At 46.7% G+C, this 22,048-nt stretch overlaps 1 protein-coding gene across 1 annotated transcript in view; it reads right to left on the reverse strand.

The window, feature by feature from the left end:
* Positions 1-1,265: 1,265 nt before the first annotated feature.
* The window catches only part of CCDC50 (coiled-coil domain containing 50), a 77,815-nt gene continuing 57,032 nt past the window's right edge, over positions 1,266-22,048 (reverse strand). Inside the window, 9 exon segments of the mRNA XM_043997599.1 lie at positions 1,266-2,045; positions 3,986-4,092; positions 10,102-10,165; positions 10,168-10,180; positions 13,455-13,559; positions 13,656-13,700; positions 14,249-14,364; positions 16,999-17,535; positions 21,010-21,127. Coding sequence (XP_043853534.1) covers positions 2,026-2,045; positions 3,986-4,092; positions 10,102-10,165; positions 10,168-10,180; positions 13,455-13,559; positions 13,656-13,700; positions 14,249-14,364; positions 16,999-17,535; positions 21,010-21,127 — 1,125 coding nt within the window. The 3' untranslated portion in view covers positions 1,266-2,025.

A 22,048-nucleotide genomic window follows, 5' to 3' on the forward strand; every position in this document is an offset into this window, starting at 1 on the left:
ACTAAATACAACTGGAGGATATAAGACAGAGGCCAAAGAAAAAGATTTTCCTCAGGAAAATGTGACTCTTCCATAAGGTGATAAAAATAAACATTCATAAATTTTAAAAAATGCAGCTGATATAATTTGCCAAATTATGAATGGAAAAAAAAAAACAAAAAAAATATTGCATATTTTGTCCTTTAAAATCACTGTGACTAGCTGCTTCCAGAACATGGACATGAACCACTGGATAGGTAAAATAACATGTAGATAGCTAGAGCTTGACAGTTTCTATGTTTAGGGAGCAGCAGCCTCACTGCAGGTAACTCAGAACTTGGCAGGTTCCATTTTCCTTTTTGCCTTCAAATTCTTTCTCTGCTAATTCATTGATGTTATCTCCAAAGACATCAACTTTCTCCTAGTTCCATAAGTAATCACCCTTCTTGCTTCTCTACTTTCAGTATAGGTTTTTCCTCCCTGTCCACCAATCGCCCAACTGGGCCTCAAACTTAGGACTTATTGACACTTTTGACCTTCATGTAGAATGAAAGACTGCTCTGACTGGGGGAGAAAGCACCAAATTACTGTGGCCTCCAAGTTATATTTCATCCAGTGACTTCTCTGGTGTGTCTGGAGAGCACTTGATAACATACAGGGTCCATACCACCAAGAGAAAAACGCCCAAACAACCAGGACTGATGAGCAACTAAACATTTGGCCATTTTCCATTTCCACTAAACAAGCGTGGAAGGAAGATAGGAGCTTCCACGAGAGTAGTGTCAAGTCTGGAAGACTGGCTTTCTCTAGGGCATCAATTAGTTTCTTTTTTCTGAGGAAGAGGTATCCTAAGAGGGTTGTTTTTGAGTAGTTAGTTTATCCAGACTATTTCCTTAGGTACTGACAAGACTTAGAAGCCAACATGAGTGGGAAGGTTGGACTGGTCTTGATCATCTTTGAGCACATGTGGAAAGCAGCCACTGTTGCCCAAAGAGGGCAATGAGGAAGGCCCCTGTTACAGAGATAGAGCTACCTCTCACTAGCTAAGGAAGATTGCATTCCTGAGATAAGAAGAAAGCACGTGCCACTTTAATCAACTTATGTTAAGTTGATCCAGGAGGAGGAAAAAATAAACAGAAAAGTATTTGGGGGGGGTTGATGGAGCTTCCCCCCATCTCTCCTCTTCCGATTTACCACACTTGGTTTATTAGGAAACAGCAAATTTATGTGGTACTAGGTGATATACATCAATTTTTCATTGCTTCTGTGTTTAATATGGCCCAAAATAATGCATGGTTTGTACGGTCTGTGTAAGGGCTAGCAAATCCAAGGGGCTTGAGCTCTGCCCACAAAGAATACACCAAGCTCAATTCTTTAGGAAGTGATGTCCCGGGAACCCGGGTTAGGATTGGAGCTCTGTGGATTTTTCCTATTGGGCTAGAACTGGGGTTATATACATAGCATGAATTTCTCTGCTTTCTGTTATTCCAGAGGGAAAGATTCCGATTGTGCCATTAGACAATTCATTTGTCCTTTTGTCCCTTTGGATGTTATGCTTTTTTGGTTTGTTCTATACTTCATGAAGGAGATGCAGCTTCTTGCAGACCAGAGTAAAACATCATCTCTCACAATGTCATCCAGTGCAAAAATAACTGAAATGATTTCTTCAGGAGTTTTATCTGTGTGGCTGCAGCCAAGGCCTCCTTCAATAAAATTTTGGGGCATCAAAGCCTACTCTTCCCTCTGCTAGTGTGGACCCAAATGGGATTTCAAGGATCTCTGAAACTGACCCCTCGCCCCCAGGACGCAGCTGCATTGAGGCAGTAGCACAGCTCTTCAGATTATCATACTGCCCAAGCGAGTTGGGAATTAGAACCTTTGAAATGAACAAATACTTTGAATGGCTAGAGGGGCATTGAGAGGAGAAAGTCTGGCAATGTGAATTAGAAAAAAAACCAAAACAAAACAAAACAAAATAAGGAAGGCATCGATAGAATCCAGTAACATTTGACTACAGGAGTCACATTCAACGTCCATTCTCTGTCTTTACTGCTTGGAACGGTGACCTAGAAAGAGAAATGGAAGAAAAAAGTAGTGACAAATCCTTGGGCTACAACCTTCCAGACAGTTCATTATTTAGGTCCTGAGCTAATGAGAACATTTATTACTTTCTGATTTTTAGTTGATCTGTTCATGAGCCTTTAATAAGTAACCAAAGAGGGTCAGCTAGGTGGCACAGTGATAAAGCACTGGCCCTGGATTCAGGACGTACCTGAGTTTAAATTGGCACAGACACTGGGACACTTACTAACTGTGTGACTCTGGGCTCATTGCCCTGTGAAAAGAAAAGAAAAGCAGGGGCAGCTGGGTGGTGCAGTGGATATAGCACTGGCCCTTGGAGTCAGTAGGACCTGAGTTCAAAATCTGGCCTCAGACACTTTACACTTACTGGCTGTGTGACCCTGGGCAAGTCACTTAAACCCCTATTGCCTCACCAAAAAAGAAAAAGAAAAAAAAAAAGAAGAGAAGAGAAAAGACAAGACAAGACAAGACAAGAAAAGAAAAGAAAATGAAGAAAAAAAGTAGCAACCAAAGGACCATTGATTTAGAACTAGAAGGAACCTTAATGGTCATTTGGTCCACCCCCCCCAACCCCCACCCCAGTTTTCAAATGGAGGAAACTGAGACTCAGAAAGGGTAAGTTATTTGCTTAAGATCACACAAATAGTAAGTGGCAAAGCCAGCATGTGAGCCCAGAGTCTTTCACTTAGGTCCTTCATAATTCTTTTAATGACTTTAAATGTCTCTTTTGAAACCAATGTCCCTTGCCCTCTTTTGGGGGAGGGGGATTACTCTGGTGACACCTATGACTCTGAGTGCTGAAATGCTACCACCCTCAAAGTCTTGAGATCTCTCAAAATATTCTGGGCAGGTGAGTGTCAACTGCAACACATCACACTCAATGAACCAATGGTGATGAAGGTCAAGCTGTCATAAATAGAGGATTTGGGTGAAAAGATGGGCTGGAACAATCCTCAGAATGTCAGAAGGAAATGAAGAAGACCCACTACTCTCCCTCTTGGGGAGAAGCCTGGTGGAACTGATGGGAGGACAGACATGGACAAGCTGTACAATGTACCTGGGTCCCCATGGGTGTGAATGGAGATCTCCTGATGGGCAAGTAGGAAAAAGTCAAGGCCTGCATCATTTGAGGCCATCTTGACACTGCTGAGCTTATGGGGACACTGACTTAGGGAAAGCTTATGGGAAATAATCACAAGTAGAATGGGGAGAGAGGTGGGGAAGGAAGCCGGCCCATTGCCGGAAGACTCTAAGGGGAGCCTGGATGGATCCTTGTGCAGGGATGGGCTGGACAATTTTGTCTCTGGGCTCCCTTTCCATACTGTGATCCTGGCTTCTATTGAACAGATTTACTTTGTGTTAAATACTCAAGTAGCCAGTGTAGACGAGAGAGGTCTATGTGAATAAATGGGAAAAATAAGACACTCTCCACCCCCCCCCCGCCCCTGCCCCCCCCCCCCCGCCCCCAAAGTCCAGGGTCCCCTAGTTTTTCACCACTCCCCACAGGTAGCTAGATGGTGTGGTTGGATTTGAGGGCTTGGTCAGAAAGACCTGGCTTCAAATCCAGCCTCGGATATTTACTCGCTGTGTGACCTTAAACAAGTCACTTCAGCTCTGTTTGCCTCAGTTACATCAACCGTCAAATGAGAGTAATACTAGCACTACCTCTCAGAGTTCTTGTTAGGGTCTTGTAAAGCACTTAGCATGATGGCTGGCACATAGTAGGTACTATAAAAATGCTTATTCCCTTCCCCCAAAGGACACTAGCACTAAAAAGTTCCATTGCAAACTTCAGAATGCTGAGCTAGGCTATGATCTTAGGTGGAAAATCGCCCCTGACAACCCAGCTGCCTCACCGCCGATGGCTTCCCAGGGTCTAGAGTTACTGGGGGCACCGCAAAGTAGCCTTACTTCCTGCTCATACCTTTATGAGATGACTCAGATTTGGAAAATGGCCGTGCGGAACTATGCTGGTTTGTGAAATGCGTGTAGTCGGAGTCCTCAGCGTCCATCAAGGTTGGGGGTGGAGGCCTGAAAGAGAAACCATGATTACACATGGCCAGGGGTCCAGTGGGGATGGAAGCTCCAAGCCTTATGGGAGATCACACGGCTGTGTGCAGCCATGTGGGAGCCAAGCCAGGGACCGAGGTTTTATTCTCAGCTCTGTCCCTAAGTGGTCATGGAGGGAGCCAGAAACAGTTACTCTACCACACTAGGAATGAAGGAAGTGGGAGATAAAGACAACGTACTAGGCCACAGGCTCCTGGGGCCTTCAGACCAACTCATCTCCATTTCCCAAGGTGGAGCACTCTCCTTGGCTGTCCTCCTCCCTGTTTGCAACACTCTCCTCCCTCATCTCGGCCTCCTCGCTTCCTTCACGTCCCAGCTAAACTCCCACTTTCCAGAAGAAGCTCTTTGGAATTCCTTGAATTTCTAGAGCCTTCTCTGATTATTACAAGTCCATATGGCACATACTTTGGACGTGGCTGTACGCGTGTTGTCACCCCCATTAGACCCTGAGTTGCTTGGGGCAGGGCTTGGCTTTTGCCTTTCTTTGCATTCCCAGTTCTTCCTACAGTTCTTGGTGCATACATACTGCCATGCTTGGTCCATGTTTATTAACGGATCTGAATTGGAAACCTGAGGGGCCTAGAGAAAAGAACGAGGGAGTTCTAAGCTGAAATTATTTTCTGGGGATTATGCCTATGGTGTATTCTGAGTAGATGGCTTTCCAAATGTCCATCACAATGTTCCAATGTACTTTCCCCTTCCAGCTCCTCAGCATTTTAAAAAAAAAGAGGGGGCAGCTAGGGGGTGCAATAGATAAAGCACCAGCCCTGGATTCAGGAAGACCTGAGTTCAAATCTGGCCTCAGATATTTGACATTTACTAGCTGTGGGACCCTGTGCAGGGTAGGACAATGAATATTACCAGTGATGTCAGCAAAAACTAATGGGGATGGGCAGCTAGATGGCACAGTGGATAAAGCACTGGCCTTGGATTCAGGAGGACCTGAGTTCAAATTCGGCCTCAGACACTTGACATTTACTAGCTGTGTGACCCTGGGCAAGTCACTTAACTCCCTTTGCCCTGCAAAACAAACAAACACACAAACAAACAAAAATACCTAATGGGGATGTCCAATATGTCACCTGTTTGGGATTGTCCACATGGCTGGTACTAAAATAATGTGAGCATGGGGCGAATTAGGAAATATGTCTCACAGGAACCACCGCCTTACTCTGGCCCAACCAGGGCCTCTGTTTTTGAAAGGATTTTATAACTTAGAAAGAGAATAATATTTTAGCAAGAAGGATTAAATGTGGCAAGTTCAAATCTAGAGAATGAAGGAGACAAAGAAGGGGACGAGGAAAAGGATGGGAGAAAAGAAGGGAAGAAAGTGGAGTGGAGGAGAGAAAGAAAAGAAGATATGAACGTGGAAAGGAGAAAATTAGGAGAAATGAAGGATCGGAGGAAGCAAGCCCAATCTTGGTGGACAAGATGAGTGCGCCGTGTTGTCCACTAGGTGGCAGTGCAGGGCTTTAATTCAAGGAAGGCAGCGCGTCCTTGACATACATTAGAAAGTTTCCTTTTCTCCCCTTTCCTTGACCGCCTGCTGTGATTTTAATGAGTTCCCGTGGAGGGTCTTCGGTAGCCGACTAAAACTGAAGCCCAATCTCAGGGTCAAAGCATGCCCCCGCTGTGATCTGTGTCACGCATTTGCCATCCAGGACAAGGCACTGAGGCAGCCATAAAAGAAACCCGATGTGGGCTCCTTTCCTGGACCTCCTGGAAATGGCCCTTTGGGGGCAAACACTTTCCGCATCAGTTTCTCAAATGTCCATTTTTCTTAATGAACCATTTCTGCACCATTCTAACCTTTAAAAATGCCACAGCACAAACAGCAAAAATACTGGAGAAGGAGGCCAGGGGTGAGCCCACGGATGGATGCCTGTGCGCTGGGGCTCCTCATTCTTTCCCAGGCTCACTTTAGACCCGGAAGGGGAATATTTAACTTCAAGAAAGGTTCTGCACGCATCAGAAATACCGATCCTTTAATTCCTTAAAGGGCCGTGCAAAGAAGCCTGGATGTGGGGGCAGCTAGATGGCGCAGTGGTTAAAGCACCGGCCCTGGATTCAGGAGGACCTGAGTTCAAATCCGGCCTCAGACACTTGACATTTACAAGCTGTGTGACCGTGGGCAAGTCACTTAACCCCCATTGCCTAAAAAAATAAAATAAAAAAATAAAAGAAGCCTGGATGCAACATCTTAGGCCTGAGTCGAAGTTGCCTGTGTTAGCCTTGGCCACATCACTCTACTTTCTCTTGGCGTCCCCAGTTTCCTTATCCGTAAAATGAGAGGCTTGGACTAGGTGACCTCCAAGGTGTTTTTCAGCACCTTTAGACCCCTATGAAAATACAGCCATTGGCTTCACTCTGGGAGGATTCCTTCAACGGCAAAGGCCGGCACAATACATTTCTTAGGAATATTGTGGGAGCATGAAAGCTAATGAGAGGAGGGGATGGCCCAGGAGCTCAGATGAAAGGCTTCTTGTTACTGTTGTTTTCCTAATTACTGAGTTTGGGGGATTTATTCAACTTTCCAAAGAGGTTGTTTTGTTAATTTCCTGAGAAAGAGTGGGAAGCGCTGAACCAGATGGAAGAATTGGATTTGTGACCCAAGAAGTCCCCAGCCTGATTCCTTCCCAGATGGAAGAAAAAAATGGGGAGGGAGGCAAGCCCAGATCTTTCCAACCATTGCTTGGCACTAGTGTTTCTACCCATAAGGCCTCACAATCTTTTGTTGACAGGATAATGGTGCAAGCGTGCACTTCAGCCACCGGCCAGAAGCTGGAAACCCTGGTGCTGATTCCCCAAAAGCTTCACTGGAAACAGTGCAGAAAGTTCATTGTCATTTGAAGTCCTTGATAACTCAGACTGGACACATGGAGGTTTAGAGATGGCATTTCAGAGATGCCATGCTCTCTGTGCTGGGAAGGTGAACTTTAATTCAGGATCACCGTACATTTGACCTGGACCATTGCAAGAGTCTCCGATCAGTCTCGAGTCTCTCCTCTGACCAGTCCATTGTGCCTGACTGTTCTGAGGCAGAGGCCTCGCCATGCCCTTGCCCTACTCAGCAATCCTCACTGGCGCCCTCTCACTCCTAGGAGAGTGGCTTCTTTGGTCTGGTTCCCATCTACATGTCTATGTTTGTTTCACGTAGTCTGAATTCTGACTAACCTGCCTGATGGCCTGTCCTTCACATGTGATAGTTCACCTTTCATCACTGCACCTTTGCCCAGGCTGCCCTAGTGCCCAGAATGTGCTCCCTTCTCCCCTCCACCTCCTGGCTTCCTTCAAGTTTCAGCTGAGGTGCCACGCCCAAGGGAAGCCTGTTGTGTGGCCCCCAGTTGTTCTTGTTCTCCTTCCAGCTCTCCCAGGAAATATCTGTGTGGACTTGTCCCTGGAGATGTTTCCAAATTTAACCTCCATGAGGTTTCTCCTCCACTTCTGCCACTGCCCTGGCATCGATTTCATTGTTTCTGGACATTCCTGGATAACGCCCGGTCCCATCTTCCAGTGCTCACAAGCACTGCCCAGGCCCCGAGAGGGTCATGAAACCAGGGTGTGGCAGCTGGGACACCTAGAACCCGGGCCAGGTCTATTCACAAGGCCCTGGGGGTTTGCTGAATCGTTATCACTGGCCAGAGGTTTTACTTTCTTCATCTACTCAAACTTGGTTTACTTTTATCTCTGGTTTCTGAAATGAGGACACCCCAACATGATAAGAACGTAGCTGCCTTCGATGTCTACATACAACGCTGATATGCGTAACATAAATATGGGGCAGAGTAGATAGGGCCAGTCTCTTGGGCAGGAGGCCCTGAGTTCAAGACCCAACACCTGACCAGAGGTAAGCCATGGAACCTATTGTTGAGGTGAATGGCTCCCAAGGTTCTAGGTACAGGACATTTCCTGTATGAGACAAGGGGAGATGAAAATCAGGGTCAGGAGCAGGACAATTCAGGTGAGTGCTGGCTCATCTACCCCCTGTGGTGGAGCTGCCTTTAAACAAACACTCCTGGGCCATGGCCCAACCTCTGCTCTCAAACAGAAGGTTTTCATCAAGACCCTGAGGAGCCAACATCCCTTCTCTTTGGTACTGCTCATGTCTTACAGATTTCAAGATGTGTCATTAACACCGTATTAACTCAGTCCAGGATTTGCATTATTCAGAGTATTTCAGAGTATGATTTGTGTCACTTTGGGTCTCATTTCTCCTTAATACCTTGCCTTCACCCATCCCAGTCCCTATTTTTTTTTCCTTCCAGAAGGCAACAGAAAGCGTTACAGAGAGTCTGAATACAGATCACTTCACTGACTCCTGAAAAGCGCGGTCCCTCCATCCCTGCTCCCATCCACTCTGGCCCTCATAGAAAGAAAGGCAGTTCAGAACAGCCAGAAGTGAGGAAGAAAAACCCATCCTTTTAAGACAGAAAGACTTGTCAGCCACTGAGCCTTGGGCAGACAGATGGATACAGACACTTGAGCCCAAATGCCAGGAAACTCGAGAACACACAAGAGATTTGATGCTCTGGGGGATATCCCTGGGGAAAACAGTTTGGTTTCTTTCCCCAGGGCTCTACTGTCAATTCAGTTCACCTTACTGGAAGGTCAAAGGCACAACCTTTCCCACATCAAATTTTCAGAGATCTGAAATGTCCCTGCTTTGGCCTGATACTCCAAACCCAGAATGCTGCCTATTTAAGCTATAATGCTTCAAGACTGAAGCTGAGACAGATGGCCCATCCTCAGCAGCTCCCAAACTAACAGATGTGATTTGCCGAGTCATCATCTGGGATCTGTGAATGATGTCAGAGAAAAAAGAGATGTACAGAAAGCTGGGGAACTTTAAGTAGATTGACCTTCAAAAAATGGGAAGACAATGGAGGGCTGTGAGCTTGACTGAGATGCCTGGCAAAGTTCTCAAAGGCATCATTAAAGGAAGGGTCAGAGAAGATTTAGGAAAGGAAACAGTAATCACAAGGAGACCTGAGGGCTCCCTCTGGAATGGGTCAGGCCGACTACAACCAATTTCCCTTTTAGACCAGAATTTCTAAGCTGGTAGCTCAGGGATTGACAGCTCTAGCTAAAATTTTAGCAATGGGCATGATGAAGGCTTGGCTGATATTCTTAAGCAAAAGAGGCCTGTACTTAACAGTAACTTCAACTTAGAAGGAGCTGCATAGGCAGAGTCATATAGATCCACATTTGCTCCTAAGCTGATTCAAAAGCTGGCAAAGGTGGGGCACTAGGTGGCGCAGTGGATAGAGCACCAGCCCTGGAGTCAGGAGAACCTGAGTTCAAATCCGGCCTCAGACACTTTGACACTTACTAGCTGTGTGACCCTGGGCAAGTCACTTAACCTCATTGCCCTACAAAAAAAAAAGATACAAGCCAGAGTTGTTTAATGAAGGGTATAAAAATTGGGGGTAATTTAGGGGGAATTTGGTGGTAGCTAGGTGGTACAATGAATAGAGTGCCAGGAAGACTCATCTTAGGGTTTGAATCTGATCTCAGAAACTTACTAGCTGTGTGACCCTGAGCAAGTCACTTACTCTGTTTGCCTCAGTTTCCTCATCTGTAAAATGAGTTAGAGAAAGAATGGCAAAGTGCTCCAGTATCTTTGCCAAGAAATACTCGAAAACGTAGTCACAAAGAGTCAGATGTGACTGCAAAACAACTGAACATCACAACAAAAGGAGGATTTTGTAGCCTCTTGCCCAAGCTATCTGCATCCTTATATTCAGCGCACACATACACATTCTGGCTAGAGCACATGACACTACCCCTAACCCCCTCATGTAAAGTGTATGTGTGATTTCCCCAAACTGTGTTTTCAACCACAAGCCTTTTCCTCTCCTTTCTCAGGGCCACCTCTCCAGACTCCAGACAACATCTTCCCACTGTAAACACTTCCAAAGCCAAGGTCGAAACCCCTACTTTCCCATCCTGTATTCACGCAGTCATCTTAACCGGGCTGGCTTCTCACTCTTAGACCAGGGAGTTTCATGGGTCTCTCTTGACTTTGCCTTGTTGCTTCTGTTGTTTTGGACTAGGGAAAAAAAAAAGGCAAAAGTTAGCTTTGCTTAAGAAAATTACATGATGATAGAATGTATTTTTTTCAAAATAGTCTGACATGAGTAATATGGAAATAGGTTTAATGTGATTGTGCATATATAGCCTATATTAGATTGCTTGCTCTCTTGGGGAGGGAGAAACTTCCTAAAACTTGTAAAAAAAAAAATCCCAGTCTTTTGATGATAAAATTTCATAGTCAAAAAGGGATCTTAGGCATTTAGGCACACAAACAGACTAGACTTGGAGTCAGGAAGATATGGAGTTTGAATTCACCCTTAGATACTTACTAGCCTTTGACCTTGAACAAATTACTTAATCTCTCTGCGTCTCAGTTTCCTTAACTGTAAAATATGTTCCCCACTTTCCTGTGCTGTTTGAAAGGATAAAATGAGACATGTGTGAAGTGCTTCACTAACCTTGCATCACTATATCAGTGATAGCGACCATTTCTAGAGAGCTAAGATTCTTGAAGCACTTTACATATACTACCTTATTTGATCCTCAGAAACTTACTAGCTGTGTGACCCTGAGCAAGTCACACAGAGAGAGCTGCTATTATTCCCATTTTTTGTGTTGTTGAGTTGTTTCAGTCATGTCTGAATCTTTGTGACTCCATTTTGGACTTTTGTTGGCAAAGATACCAGTTCAAATTACAGATGGATAAACTAAGGCAAACAGGGTTAAGTGACTTGGCCAGGGTCACATAACTTTTAAGTGTCTGAGGCTGGTTTGAACTCAGGTTTTGCTGACTCTAGGTCTAATATTTTGTCCACAAAATCAATTAGCAGCAGATATGAGAGGACAGCAAAGGAAGGAAGAAGGGGTTATGAAGAACTTTTAAAAGGTAAAGAACTTTAAATTTTTTTTTTTTTTTAGTGAGGCAATTGGGGGTTTAGTGACTTGCCCAGAGTCACACAGCTAGTAAGTGTTAAGTGTCTGAGGCTGGACTTGAACTCAGGTACTCCTGACTCCAGGGCCGGTGCTCTATCCACTGCGCCACCCTAGCTGCCCCAAGAACTTTAAATTTGATCAAGAGGTATTGAAGTTTACTGAACAGGGTCAGGGTGGGGGTTGACTTGGTCTAACCCACACTTTAGAGGAAAGACTTGAGGCCAAGAGACCCAGTCCAGGTGTGAAGGGATAAAGGCCTACACTGGGGCAATTGTAGCATCCGAGGAGAGAAGGGTCCTACACAGAAAAGGCTACAAAGGTAGGAATGACAGGCCTTGACAAGGGACTGGATGTGGGTGGGAAAGAGTGAAGAGCCAATAATGACTTCTAGGTTTCAAGCCCGAGTACTTGGGAAGATGGTGGCACCCTCAAAATCCACAGGGAAATGAGGGAGAGGAGAGACTTTGAGGGGAAAGAACGTGACTTCGGTTTGGAATTGGTGATGTCTTTGGGATGCCCGCTTGTAGCGACCCTCTGAAGACATGAACCTGAAGGTCAGGAGAAAGGCGAGGGTTGGCCAAGTGGCTAGTGAGAAAGTCATCTGCCTAGAGATGATGGGAGCTGATGAAATCCCCAAGGGAAACTGTGCCTAGGAACAAGAGAAGACGGTCTAGGACAGAGGGTCCATAGCCACAGATGAATGTCCTACAAAGCAGTTGGAGAAGGAGCTGTCAGACAGGTATGAAGAGAGCCAAAAGGAGCCTGATTGAAACCTAGACCTTCGAGGAGGTCAACTTGGTTCAACTGTGAAAATGGCTAAAATTTACTAAGAAGGGAGTCAGCCAAAGGAAATACAACTACTTAGCCCAGAAATGCCTTGTTTGTTTGTAATGATCCCGTGACTTTTTTTTTTTTTTTTGCTGGGCAATTGGGGTTAAGTGACTTGCCCAGGGTCATACAGCTAGTAACTGTCAAGTGTCTGAGGCCGGATTTGAACTCAGGTCCTCCTGACTCCAGGGCCAGTGCTCTATCTACTGTGCCACCTAGCTGCCCCAGGAACAACACATTGTAAGACACGTCATTCGCAAGCAAATTAAATAGAGGGGCTGGAGGAGAGAGACCCTCTTCACTCTGGCACCTTCTCCCTGTGAATCAGCCCTTGTTAACTGTGTACACAGCTCACTTGTCTGCATGGTGCCTCCTTGATTGGACTGTGAGCTCCTTGGAGGTACGGACTCTTTTGCACACCCCCCCCCCCCCCCCGCCGCCTTTTTGTATCCCCAGTGCTTATCACAGCACCTGGCATACAGTAGGCACTAAATAAATGTTTATTGAGTGACTGTGTCTCTTTAAGGTTGCCTTCAACAAGATACAATGTATAACTGAACAGCTGCCTGTTCTTTCTCTTCCTGTGACTGGACTAAGAGAAGAATGGAAGGTCCTAGAGAGAGGAAGCATGGGATCATGGGTGGGCCAAGAACTGGCCTTGGGATAGGAAGCCCTGTCCTGGAATCCTTCCTGATGCCTCTGGATGCCTGGGCAAGTCACCTCCCTCCTCCAAGTCTACTTCCTCATCTGCAGAATGGGGTTCAGCCTGGCTGAGCTGCATCTCCCCAAGTTTGGAGGATCACATCAGAGAAACGATATGAAGAACTAGATATGGGGGGTCCTCTTATCAACAGGAGATACCCCCTGATCCCACAGCTCCCAGCAGCCCTCCCTCCACGCTGGTACTCCTTTTGTGCAGTTATCTATACACAGGTTCTTTCCCCCCTGAGGACAGGAGTCATTTCCTGGCCTCTTTGTATCCCCATGCCTAACACAGAATCGTGGCTACACAGGTGGATGAGTTGATTGGTTGATGAATGCATTGTCTGCCATAACAGCATAGAAGGTCCTTGGGGGTGAGGAATGTTTCACTTTTAATTCTTGTGCTTAGAACATTGCCTGGCCCACAGTAGGTACTTATTGTGATGTGTGTGTGTGTGTGTGTGTGTGTGTGTGTGTGTGTGTGTGTGTGTGTTTGGTTTGGTTTTTTTTGTTTGTTTGGGTTGTTTTGTTTTGTGGGGAAATGAATAACTTGCCCGGGGTCACACATCTAGTAAGTGTCAAGTGTCTGAAGCAGGATTTGAACTCAGGTTCTCCTGAATCCAGGGCCAATGCTTTATCCACTGCACTGCCATCTAGCTGCCCCACAAAGTAGGTACTTATTGATCAAGTAGCCATTGATCCTTTGATAACTTTGGTCCCCAGGATATGAATGTGAAGAGCTTGTGTCTCAAAAGGGCCCTGTTCTTTTGACGGAAGGAAGCCCCTTTGGGGTGGTGGCTCTACTGAAGAACACTGGGTAAAGTTACCTTCCAGTCTGGGTCCTGCTTCCTCTTTTCCAAGGAGGACTTCTCACGTTCCTTTGCCTTCTTGTAGGCTTTCTTCTCTTCAGCCATGAGCATTCGGGCAATCTCCTAGAAGACAAAGTCAGGCATGGCTGGGAGAGGCCACCCCAGCCCGAGTCAGGGCCAGGCATCTCTTAGTTCTCACTGGAGCCTTGAGTACCTTACCTCATCCTGTGCTACTTGGGCTGCTCTCTTGTCCACCTGATTAGCCTGAAAGGGAAGGAAATGTGAAAGTGAAGTGATACTGGGCAGCCGCATGGCTCAGGGAGGACTCCAGAGGACGAAAGACTCCCTGGCCAGATTTGGAGAAGTTGAGGTTTCAGAGGATTGAGGTCAGTATCTAAGGTCCCTACAGTCACAGGGAGAATTGGATGGATAACTTTCCCTGTCCTAGAATCTATTATCAAATCAGAAACATGGGATAACGGTGTGTAAGTGACAGCAGGATGCTGCTGTAATCGGGAAATGGAGCAAGGGAGGGCACCTGGGGGAGGGAGGGGCCACCACCTTTAATGCTCATCTTCTATTGACTTACCCAGATGTAAGAAGAAAGCAAGTGTCTCCCCTCCCCCACAATGCACACTTGCAAGCATGAGCGCGCGCGCGCGTGCGCACGCACACACACACACACACACACACACACACACACAAGCACGCCACCCACCTCCACCCCCATTACAACATGGGACATCTCATTTCACTGAGGTTAGGCAAAGATAGAGTGCACCCAGTGCTTGTCAGTCTCTGTTTCTGCTCACCATGAGTTCTTCTTCCTGAAGCTTCCTGGCAATTTCTGCATCATACAATTCCTGGTCCCTGTGGGTCACGCGCGCCTGTGTATGGATGGCTTCTTTTGTTCCCCTCGGCTTCATTCCTAGAAAAACTCAATGCAGTCAGTCAGTCTGCTCATTTCCCAAGCAGTGTGCAAAGTGAAGATGAGGACATCTCCCCAGAGCACCTGGTATTCCTGGCACTGTCTACAATGCCTGTCTTTTCTCAGCACTAGCACCAGGCCAGTTCTAGCTGGTTGCTCCAAACAAGCACGTAGAAGGGCAGACCCACATCATATTCATATTTACAGAATGCCCATAGACCTGCCTGGAACTACTTGCAAGGGGCCCACTTGGAAAATCCCCCTCTCACATTCTTTCTTAATGAGCTTGAAAGCTGCTGACAGTCACAACTGGGACATTCATTCTAGCCATTATAACCCATCTAGAAATGGGAAGTGAGGAAAGAAGTGGAAAAAATGAAAGCGATCATAAGAAGAGGGAGTTAGGGAAGAGAAACTTAGTAGAATATTTCCAAACTTCCAAAAGACCAGGGGAATTTATTTAATCTACCATGCCTCAGGGGAAAATAGTGAATCCCTGTTAGACGGGAAGTTTCCAATGTAGGCAACACAAAGTGCTTCAGACAGAAGTGAAAAACCAAATGGTTGATTAGGCTACGAAATCTGGACCCTTCTTAAGTATGACACAGCTAAGGACACCTCCTCCTTGTTAGGCTTTGCTCAAGTGCCCCTTCTCCAAGAGGCTTTTCCTAATCCCATTCCCAGCCCTGGGTTGCTATTGTTCTTCCTCCAAATTACTTTGTATCTGCTTTCTATATGTAGTATGCAATGTGCTGCATCTTCCTTCTTTTCTTGGTCACTGGACTAGAAGAAGAATGGAAGCTCTTGGAAAGAGGGAGAATGGAATTGCCAATGGCTGAAGGGCTGGCCCTCAAACAAGAAACCCTGGGTTCTTTTCTGTGTACATGTAAAATGTAACCTCTTCGTGTACAGGGCCTATTTTGGTTTTGGTTTTTGTATTCCCAGAACCTTTTAGAGGCAGCTTGGAATACTGGAGAGAGCTGACCTGAGAGGCAGGAAGAGTTATCTGGGTTCAAATCTTCCTTCTGACACTTTGTGGACTATGTGATCCAGAGTAAGTCACTTAACTCTTTGGTTCCTGGAACCAACTTTGAACTCTCCATTATAGAAGTATAACTCATCTGCCCTGGTGAAGGAAGTCAACTCTTCCTCTTTTTCTTCCTCCTCCTCCTCCTCACATATAGTGAGATAACAGATTTGAGCAAAGATTTCAGAATGAAAGTCCCCAGTCCCTAGCATGGTACCGGGCACCTAGGTGGCACTTCATCACTTCTTGAATGGTATAAATTCACTTATGTTGCAATGTCAAAAGGGATCATGAGCCAAAGCACTTTTCAGGCCATCCTTCAATCCTGCCCTGGACATTGGGAGCTCCTTCAGCAGGTCACTGCCCCTTCCACCAGAGGCAGGGAGGGCAACCCCCAGTATCTTTCCCCTATGAGATTTCTGCTCAGGTTTGACAATAGGCTTAGGCTAGTGCACACCATTGGGGTTAGAGATGGCAGAGACTTGGGTTCAAATCACACCTCTGATACTTATTGGCAAGTCACTCGGCTGTTTCCTCTTTTTTAAAAAATATGCTAAGCCATCTCCAGTAAAGTTAAGGGGGAGGTCCGCAATGGACTATTTGACCAAGTGCATTTCTGGGGCCCAGAACTCACCAAAACAAAATCAATGGATGCCAAGAGGAAGGTGATTTAATCACAGTAAATACTACTACAGTGAAACAACATGGCAGCCAAGGCTGCCCCACTAGAGCAATGAGCTCTCTATCCACTATACCACACTGCCTCTCCTAAGCTATAATATCCTACTTTGGTATCTTAAGTCATTTCACCAATAACCTTCCAACTTCAGCTCTTTTTCTTTCCTCTCCTACATGACATAAACCTGCACACACCTAATTCCTGTTAGGAAAAGGCCCCTCCCAGATATATCCACCCCCAGTGGAATACAGACTTGATTGATGCCACTGGCACAGGAACAATACCCGAATGCCAGGTGCATGTAGGTTACTGGATCCAGAGCCTTGCCCAGCCCCAGCATCAGCTCTAGTCCCTGGCCAGCCTAGAGTCCATCAGCTGATGCCAACAAGCTAGAATTCTAATAGCCTCACAGACTCTCAGAGGCGAATGGTGCCTCCTAGACCATCCAAGATGCCATGCTGGGCTCCTGCTCCTGGGCACTAGTCCTAGTTTGACCATCTCTGTGAGGTTATCTCCGTCTGAAGCCAAGAAAGGAGAAACACAAAGGGTTTATTTGTTTGTTCTGGGGAAGAAGGGGTTTAACCTCACACAAGAATCCACTGAACAGCTCCAGAAGTGCCCCTGGCATAGGCCCCTCCCAGGCTGTGCCCTTGGCATGGTGTCCCAAGCAAGATATCGGGGCTTCTTCTGTGGAAGGAGAAGGTAAAAGACAGAAATCCTTTCTAGCTCCTCTTTCCCCATCTAAGTTCACTTCTAAGACAAGAAAGGTCAGTGTGATGATATAAGTAACCTTAAAATGAATTTGATCCCAGCAATGCTTTCAAAGCCAGGACCGTACAAACATAGAAACCTCTGCCATAGTCACCTACTCCCTATATCAGCTAATGTCAGGGTAAACTGAGGCTTCCAGTTTCTACTCCTCCATTACCTGTTTCATTGAAATAGTGCCTGTCCTCACTCTGGGAAGAGAGAGGCATCCTGGTCCTGTGACCTTCCCCTTTATCTCTCGATTCCCCCATCCCATGGTCTCTCTTATGCCTTTCTTCTTTCCTATGAGACCCTGGCTTCTGGGACCACTTAGGCGAGAGTCGGTCTTGGTGTTGGGTTCGAGGGCCGTCAGCATGCCTCACAGAGCCATGGCCAACGTTGTAGTCCCAATCATCAGACTCGGTGCTCAGAAAAACCTCCCCACTGATCTTGGGAAGGGGAGATTTGGGGAGTCTCTCATGGCCAGAGGGCTTCCTTTCCTGGGGTTCCCAGCTAGGCTGGGATTCGTCCCTTGTCTTGCTAAGCCTGAGGGATGACACAGAATTCTCCACGAAGTACTGTTGCTTGCATTCCTCCATGTCTTCTGAGGGCCTGTTAGGTCGGTCCTTCCTGCGCCTCACAGGCCTGTCTTCTGGGTGCCTTCGAGACTTTGGGGGTTCAGAACCCAGCTCCCTGTTCCTCCTTGACCTTGGAGGGTCTGAGTGTGGAGGAGGGAGGTATGACAAAGAGAGAAGCAAGTTAGCTCAATGTTAGCACACTGGAGCAGCCTACACCATGTCACACAATAGGGTGGGGAGGGTCCCTACTTCACATGCGACAGAAGGGAGGAGATGCTTCACTGAGGTGACACATCAACCAAAAGCTCGCAAGGCTATCGGGGCAGAATGAAGGCCATGAGCATTTGCAGTTTGCAGATAGAAGGTCGGAGAACAATGTGGGGAAAGCACACGGGACAGTGATGCGAGAATGAGTGACAGAGCCAGGGGCTCCGCTGGGGCTTTGGAGAGCAGACTGGGGTGGACTAAGCTGTCGGATTTTTTTTTTTTCTGTTGGCTCTGACTTGTGGTTTCATTGCTTTAGAAAACAACCAATGAGGAAACACCCTCCAGCAAGGCAGGGAACACCTGCCCTGTCCAGTAAAGAGCTAAAGAGTTGCCGACGGCACAGTCACAGGGCCAGTATGGGGGAATCTCCGCCATTGGGGCACCAACATGTGCTCTGTATCCACTATACCACACTGCCCCTCCTAAATTATACTATACGACTTCGGTAACTTTCTCCAAAGTCCATTTACCAATAACCTTCCAACTTCATCTCTTTGTCTCTCTTCTCCTACATGCACATAAAGCTGCACACACCTAATCCCTGTTAGGAAAAGGACCCTCATAGGTACATCCACCCTTCATTGGTCATTCCAATGCACAACTCATCCTAGGCCAGATGAGAATAGATCTACTCACAGAGCCCTCCAACAGGGAGGAGGCTACATTCTGTGCCCCAAAGAGGGCATATTTTCTGTGCTTCCAACACATGAGAGAAGGGCTAGAGAAATGAGGATGAACTGAGGAGGAGTATGGAATTCTGGGAGTAGGGCTGATGGGATAGGAAATCCCAACCAGACTTACTGGGAATGTCAGAGGAAACATCATTGTAATTGACTAAAAGCTAATAAAAGTTTCCTAGATTAAACGTGTCTCTTAAGCATGTGCATATTTAAAAGTCTTGTCAATATTCTCAGTATTTTTTCTCTTCAAACTCACACCACTGATAGAATTTGAATGATGCTTGATCACATATTAATTTTACAAATCATATTTCCTTTTCCTAAACAGGCTGAGAAGGTAGTGTGGGATGGTGGATAAAGAAAGCCTCAGTCAGGACCATGTTGGATGGCTTTTTGAGTCCTGCCTGACACACACGTCCATGCATATATACACATCTTTATATTTGCATTTGGAAATTTGAGATGCATGTCATTTGGGCATCAATATGTGTGTATGCATATACATACGCAAGTGCAAAGATGTATCACTGTTAATGTATCCACACATGTGACAACTCCTTGGGAGCTAGCCTCCCCAAGGAATAGTCTAGGAGTGGATCCCAAACTAAGCACTCTATAATTGGTGTCAATTGGGCAGATGGTGTCTGGACAATTCCCAATTCGAATACAATCTGCAAATGCTCATTGTGGAAGGAGGCTGATGCATTCCTTGTAATATGCTGATCCAGCGGAAGGAAAAGGCATCTTGGGAGATGGTTAGTCAATTAACCAAGCAAGGCGCAAATCAAACTAAGCCAAGAAGCCAGAGAAAGCAGCCAGGGGAGCTGGGGAGGTGTTGGAAAGGGCTGATCCCAAGGAAGTAAAGAGATCTTGGTGGGAAGATGAGCTCCCTCCCAGGAAGGCGGGCTGGCCTTGATCTAAGGCCAGGAAATTAGGACACCACGATCAGAGACAGGGTCTCATTTCCTGAGCAGGAACATGGCTGAGGACAGAATGCCTGGGAGACCAGTGGAATCAAAAATGTCCCAGATTTGCAGAGAGAGGACCTGGATTCCAATGTCAGCTGTGCTCACTAGCTGCATGACCCTAATGAGCCACTTAGCATCCCTAGGCCAGGGTTCTCTCTCTCTCTCTCTCTCTGTCTCTCTGTCTCTCTGTCTCTGTCTCTCTCTCTCTCTCTCTCTCACACACACACACACACACACACACACACACACACACACACACACACACACACACACACACACACACACACTGAGAGGATTAGACCCAATGGTCTCTGGACCCAGCTCTCTTACTTCCTCTCTCAATGTTATCTCACTGTTCATTTTCTTCAGGTTTCCCTTCTGCACAAGGGGATCTGAGAGGCAGCAGCACCTAGGGGATGGACTTTTGGTTTATTTTCAGGAAGACCTGGATCTCGACCCTATGCCAAGGCCCCTCTGGCCTGTGTGCTCCTGGGTAAGGGGTTCGATGCCCCAGCTCTCAGTCTTCCCCTCTGTAAAAAGAGGAGGTTGGATAAGATGGGCTCAAAGGTTCCTTCCAGCTCCAGAGACAGAATCATATGATGCTCACTATCAACTCAGGGAGTCAGGTCACTTTTCTGGGCCTCAGTTCCACATCTGAAAAACAGGGGCATTAATGGGCCGAACCTCACAAGGCTGTGTGTGAATCTCAAGGGAGGATGGATTAAGTGCAATGAGCACTTTAAAGCATCATATACATGAACACTATCATTATCATTAAAGAAAGATGTTTGATGTGCATTTGCAAAGCCCTCAGGGATCCTTAGACATAAGCCTTATTAAGTACCATCTGTGTGCTTGCATTCTCTGGGTGCCCAGTGCTTGCCACCCCACAGTAGAGGAAGGGACTTTCCCAGCAGGAACTCAAGGAAGTCTGTTCCTGGGGACGGACGGAGCCCTGCAGGTCCACCTGGAAGTGCTGGACCATTCCAACCTCTCCTTCCCCAACACGCATGTCAGAGAAAGAGAGTCCCACCACCAGCACACGACAAGGAAGAAAGTAAGCACCCTCGGGTGCCTCAGCTCCCTCCACCAGAAAACTGCTTATTTTTGATTAAACATCAGAGATCATCAGAAATGAAAAAAGATCGCCGACTGGATCTCACAGGAAATCATCAAACCAGATCCATCTAATGCATCGGTATTATAGAGGAAGCTGCTGCCCTCCACATGCTAGTGCACGCCTCATTAATTCCATCTTGGTGTTTAATCAGCATGGAGCACATGGGAGAAAGCTTCTGGAAAGGTCAACCCCCCCCCCCTCCACACACACACACAACTCACCATTCCCGGTCCAGGCCCTATGTAACATGCTCAAAATAGGAGTCATATCCAAGGAGGGAGGAGGGGGAGGGGGAGGGAAGGAGGGCAGGAATGAAGGATGGACAATGGTCAGCATCCAGCCCACCGAAGGCTGCTGTGGGCAAAGTCTCATCTAGTGCTCTGGTCAACCACTAGGAGCACTGGTCCAGTCATTGGATTCAGACCAAATGCAGCCTTACAGCTCTGGGGAACCCAGGGCAGGGGAGGGACAGGCCTTTCCCAGGTCCTGAGGCCCCTTTACAGGCCGCCCAAACAAGAAGGGGTAGCTGCTGGTCATGCCCCTAGGAGGAGGAATCACCCGTCCCCTGGGGACCATTACCTCCATTGGCCAGGTAGTAGTTGTCATCATAAGCGTTGGGCCCTGAGGACTCTGGGGAGCGCTTCTTTCGCCTTTTCTCTTCTTGTAACTCTCTCTCTTGCAACAGACGCGCAATGTCCTGGAGAAGGGAGGGAAAGAAAAGAGAAAGCTGCTGTCACCCCAACTCTTCTTGTTTACAGGGTACCCAGAGGTGCTCCCAGGCCTGTCCGGTATAGAGGGTTCAAGTATTATTCCCATTTTTTAGATGAGAAAACTGAGGACAATAAAGTGAAATAGCAAAAAGGGGCATTTATCTAGAGCTTCAATTCTGAAACACACACAAAACCACACATATATGTACATATATGTACTATGTGTATGCATGCACGCATGTACATAGACATAGATTTGTGTATATACACACATATGTCTGTATATAATCTCATTCGAGCCTTGCAATCCCAATGGTAGGTAGGCCTAGCCCATGTTACAGGTGAAGATGCTGGAGATCAGCAGAAACATCAACTTTATTGAGAGCTTTCATATTTGCAAAGCACTTTACACATATTATCCCTGCTGCCCATCATCACAACCCCAAATTACAGGCTTGGATTGTGAGGTTCAGAGAGGTCCAAGGTCCGAAGTTCTGTCAGTAGGAATCTGAGCCAGCTCTTCCTGTCTCCAAGAGAACATGACAGCTGCTGTCCTACGCGGCTTCCTCTCCCTAGTCACGCAAGCCCACAATCTGGCACGGAGGAGGCACAGTGCCAGGTGGGGGAGATGCCAATACAAGGAAAGAAGCGGTCTCTCTTGGCAGGGAGTGATGTTGCAGGGGAGCTGTTATTCAGCCCCTTCACTCACACCTGACTCTCCATGACCCTAGATGGAATGTTCTTATCAAAGATGCTGGAGGGGTTTGCCATTTCCTTCTGCAGCTCGTTTCACAGATGAAGAAACTGAGGTAAACAGGATTAAGTGACTTGCCCAGGGTCACCCAGCTCATAAATGTCTGAGGCCGAATTTGAACTGTGGTCTTCCTGACTCCAGGCCTGGTGTTCTA

The sequence above is a fragment of the Dromiciops gliroides genome, chromosome 3 (assembly GCF_019393635.1).
Source record: "Dromiciops gliroides isolate mDroGli1 chromosome 3, mDroGli1.pri, whole genome shotgun sequence".
In the NCBI taxonomy this organism is placed as follows: domain Eukaryota; kingdom Metazoa; phylum Chordata; class Mammalia; order Microbiotheria; family Microbiotheriidae; genus Dromiciops; species Dromiciops gliroides.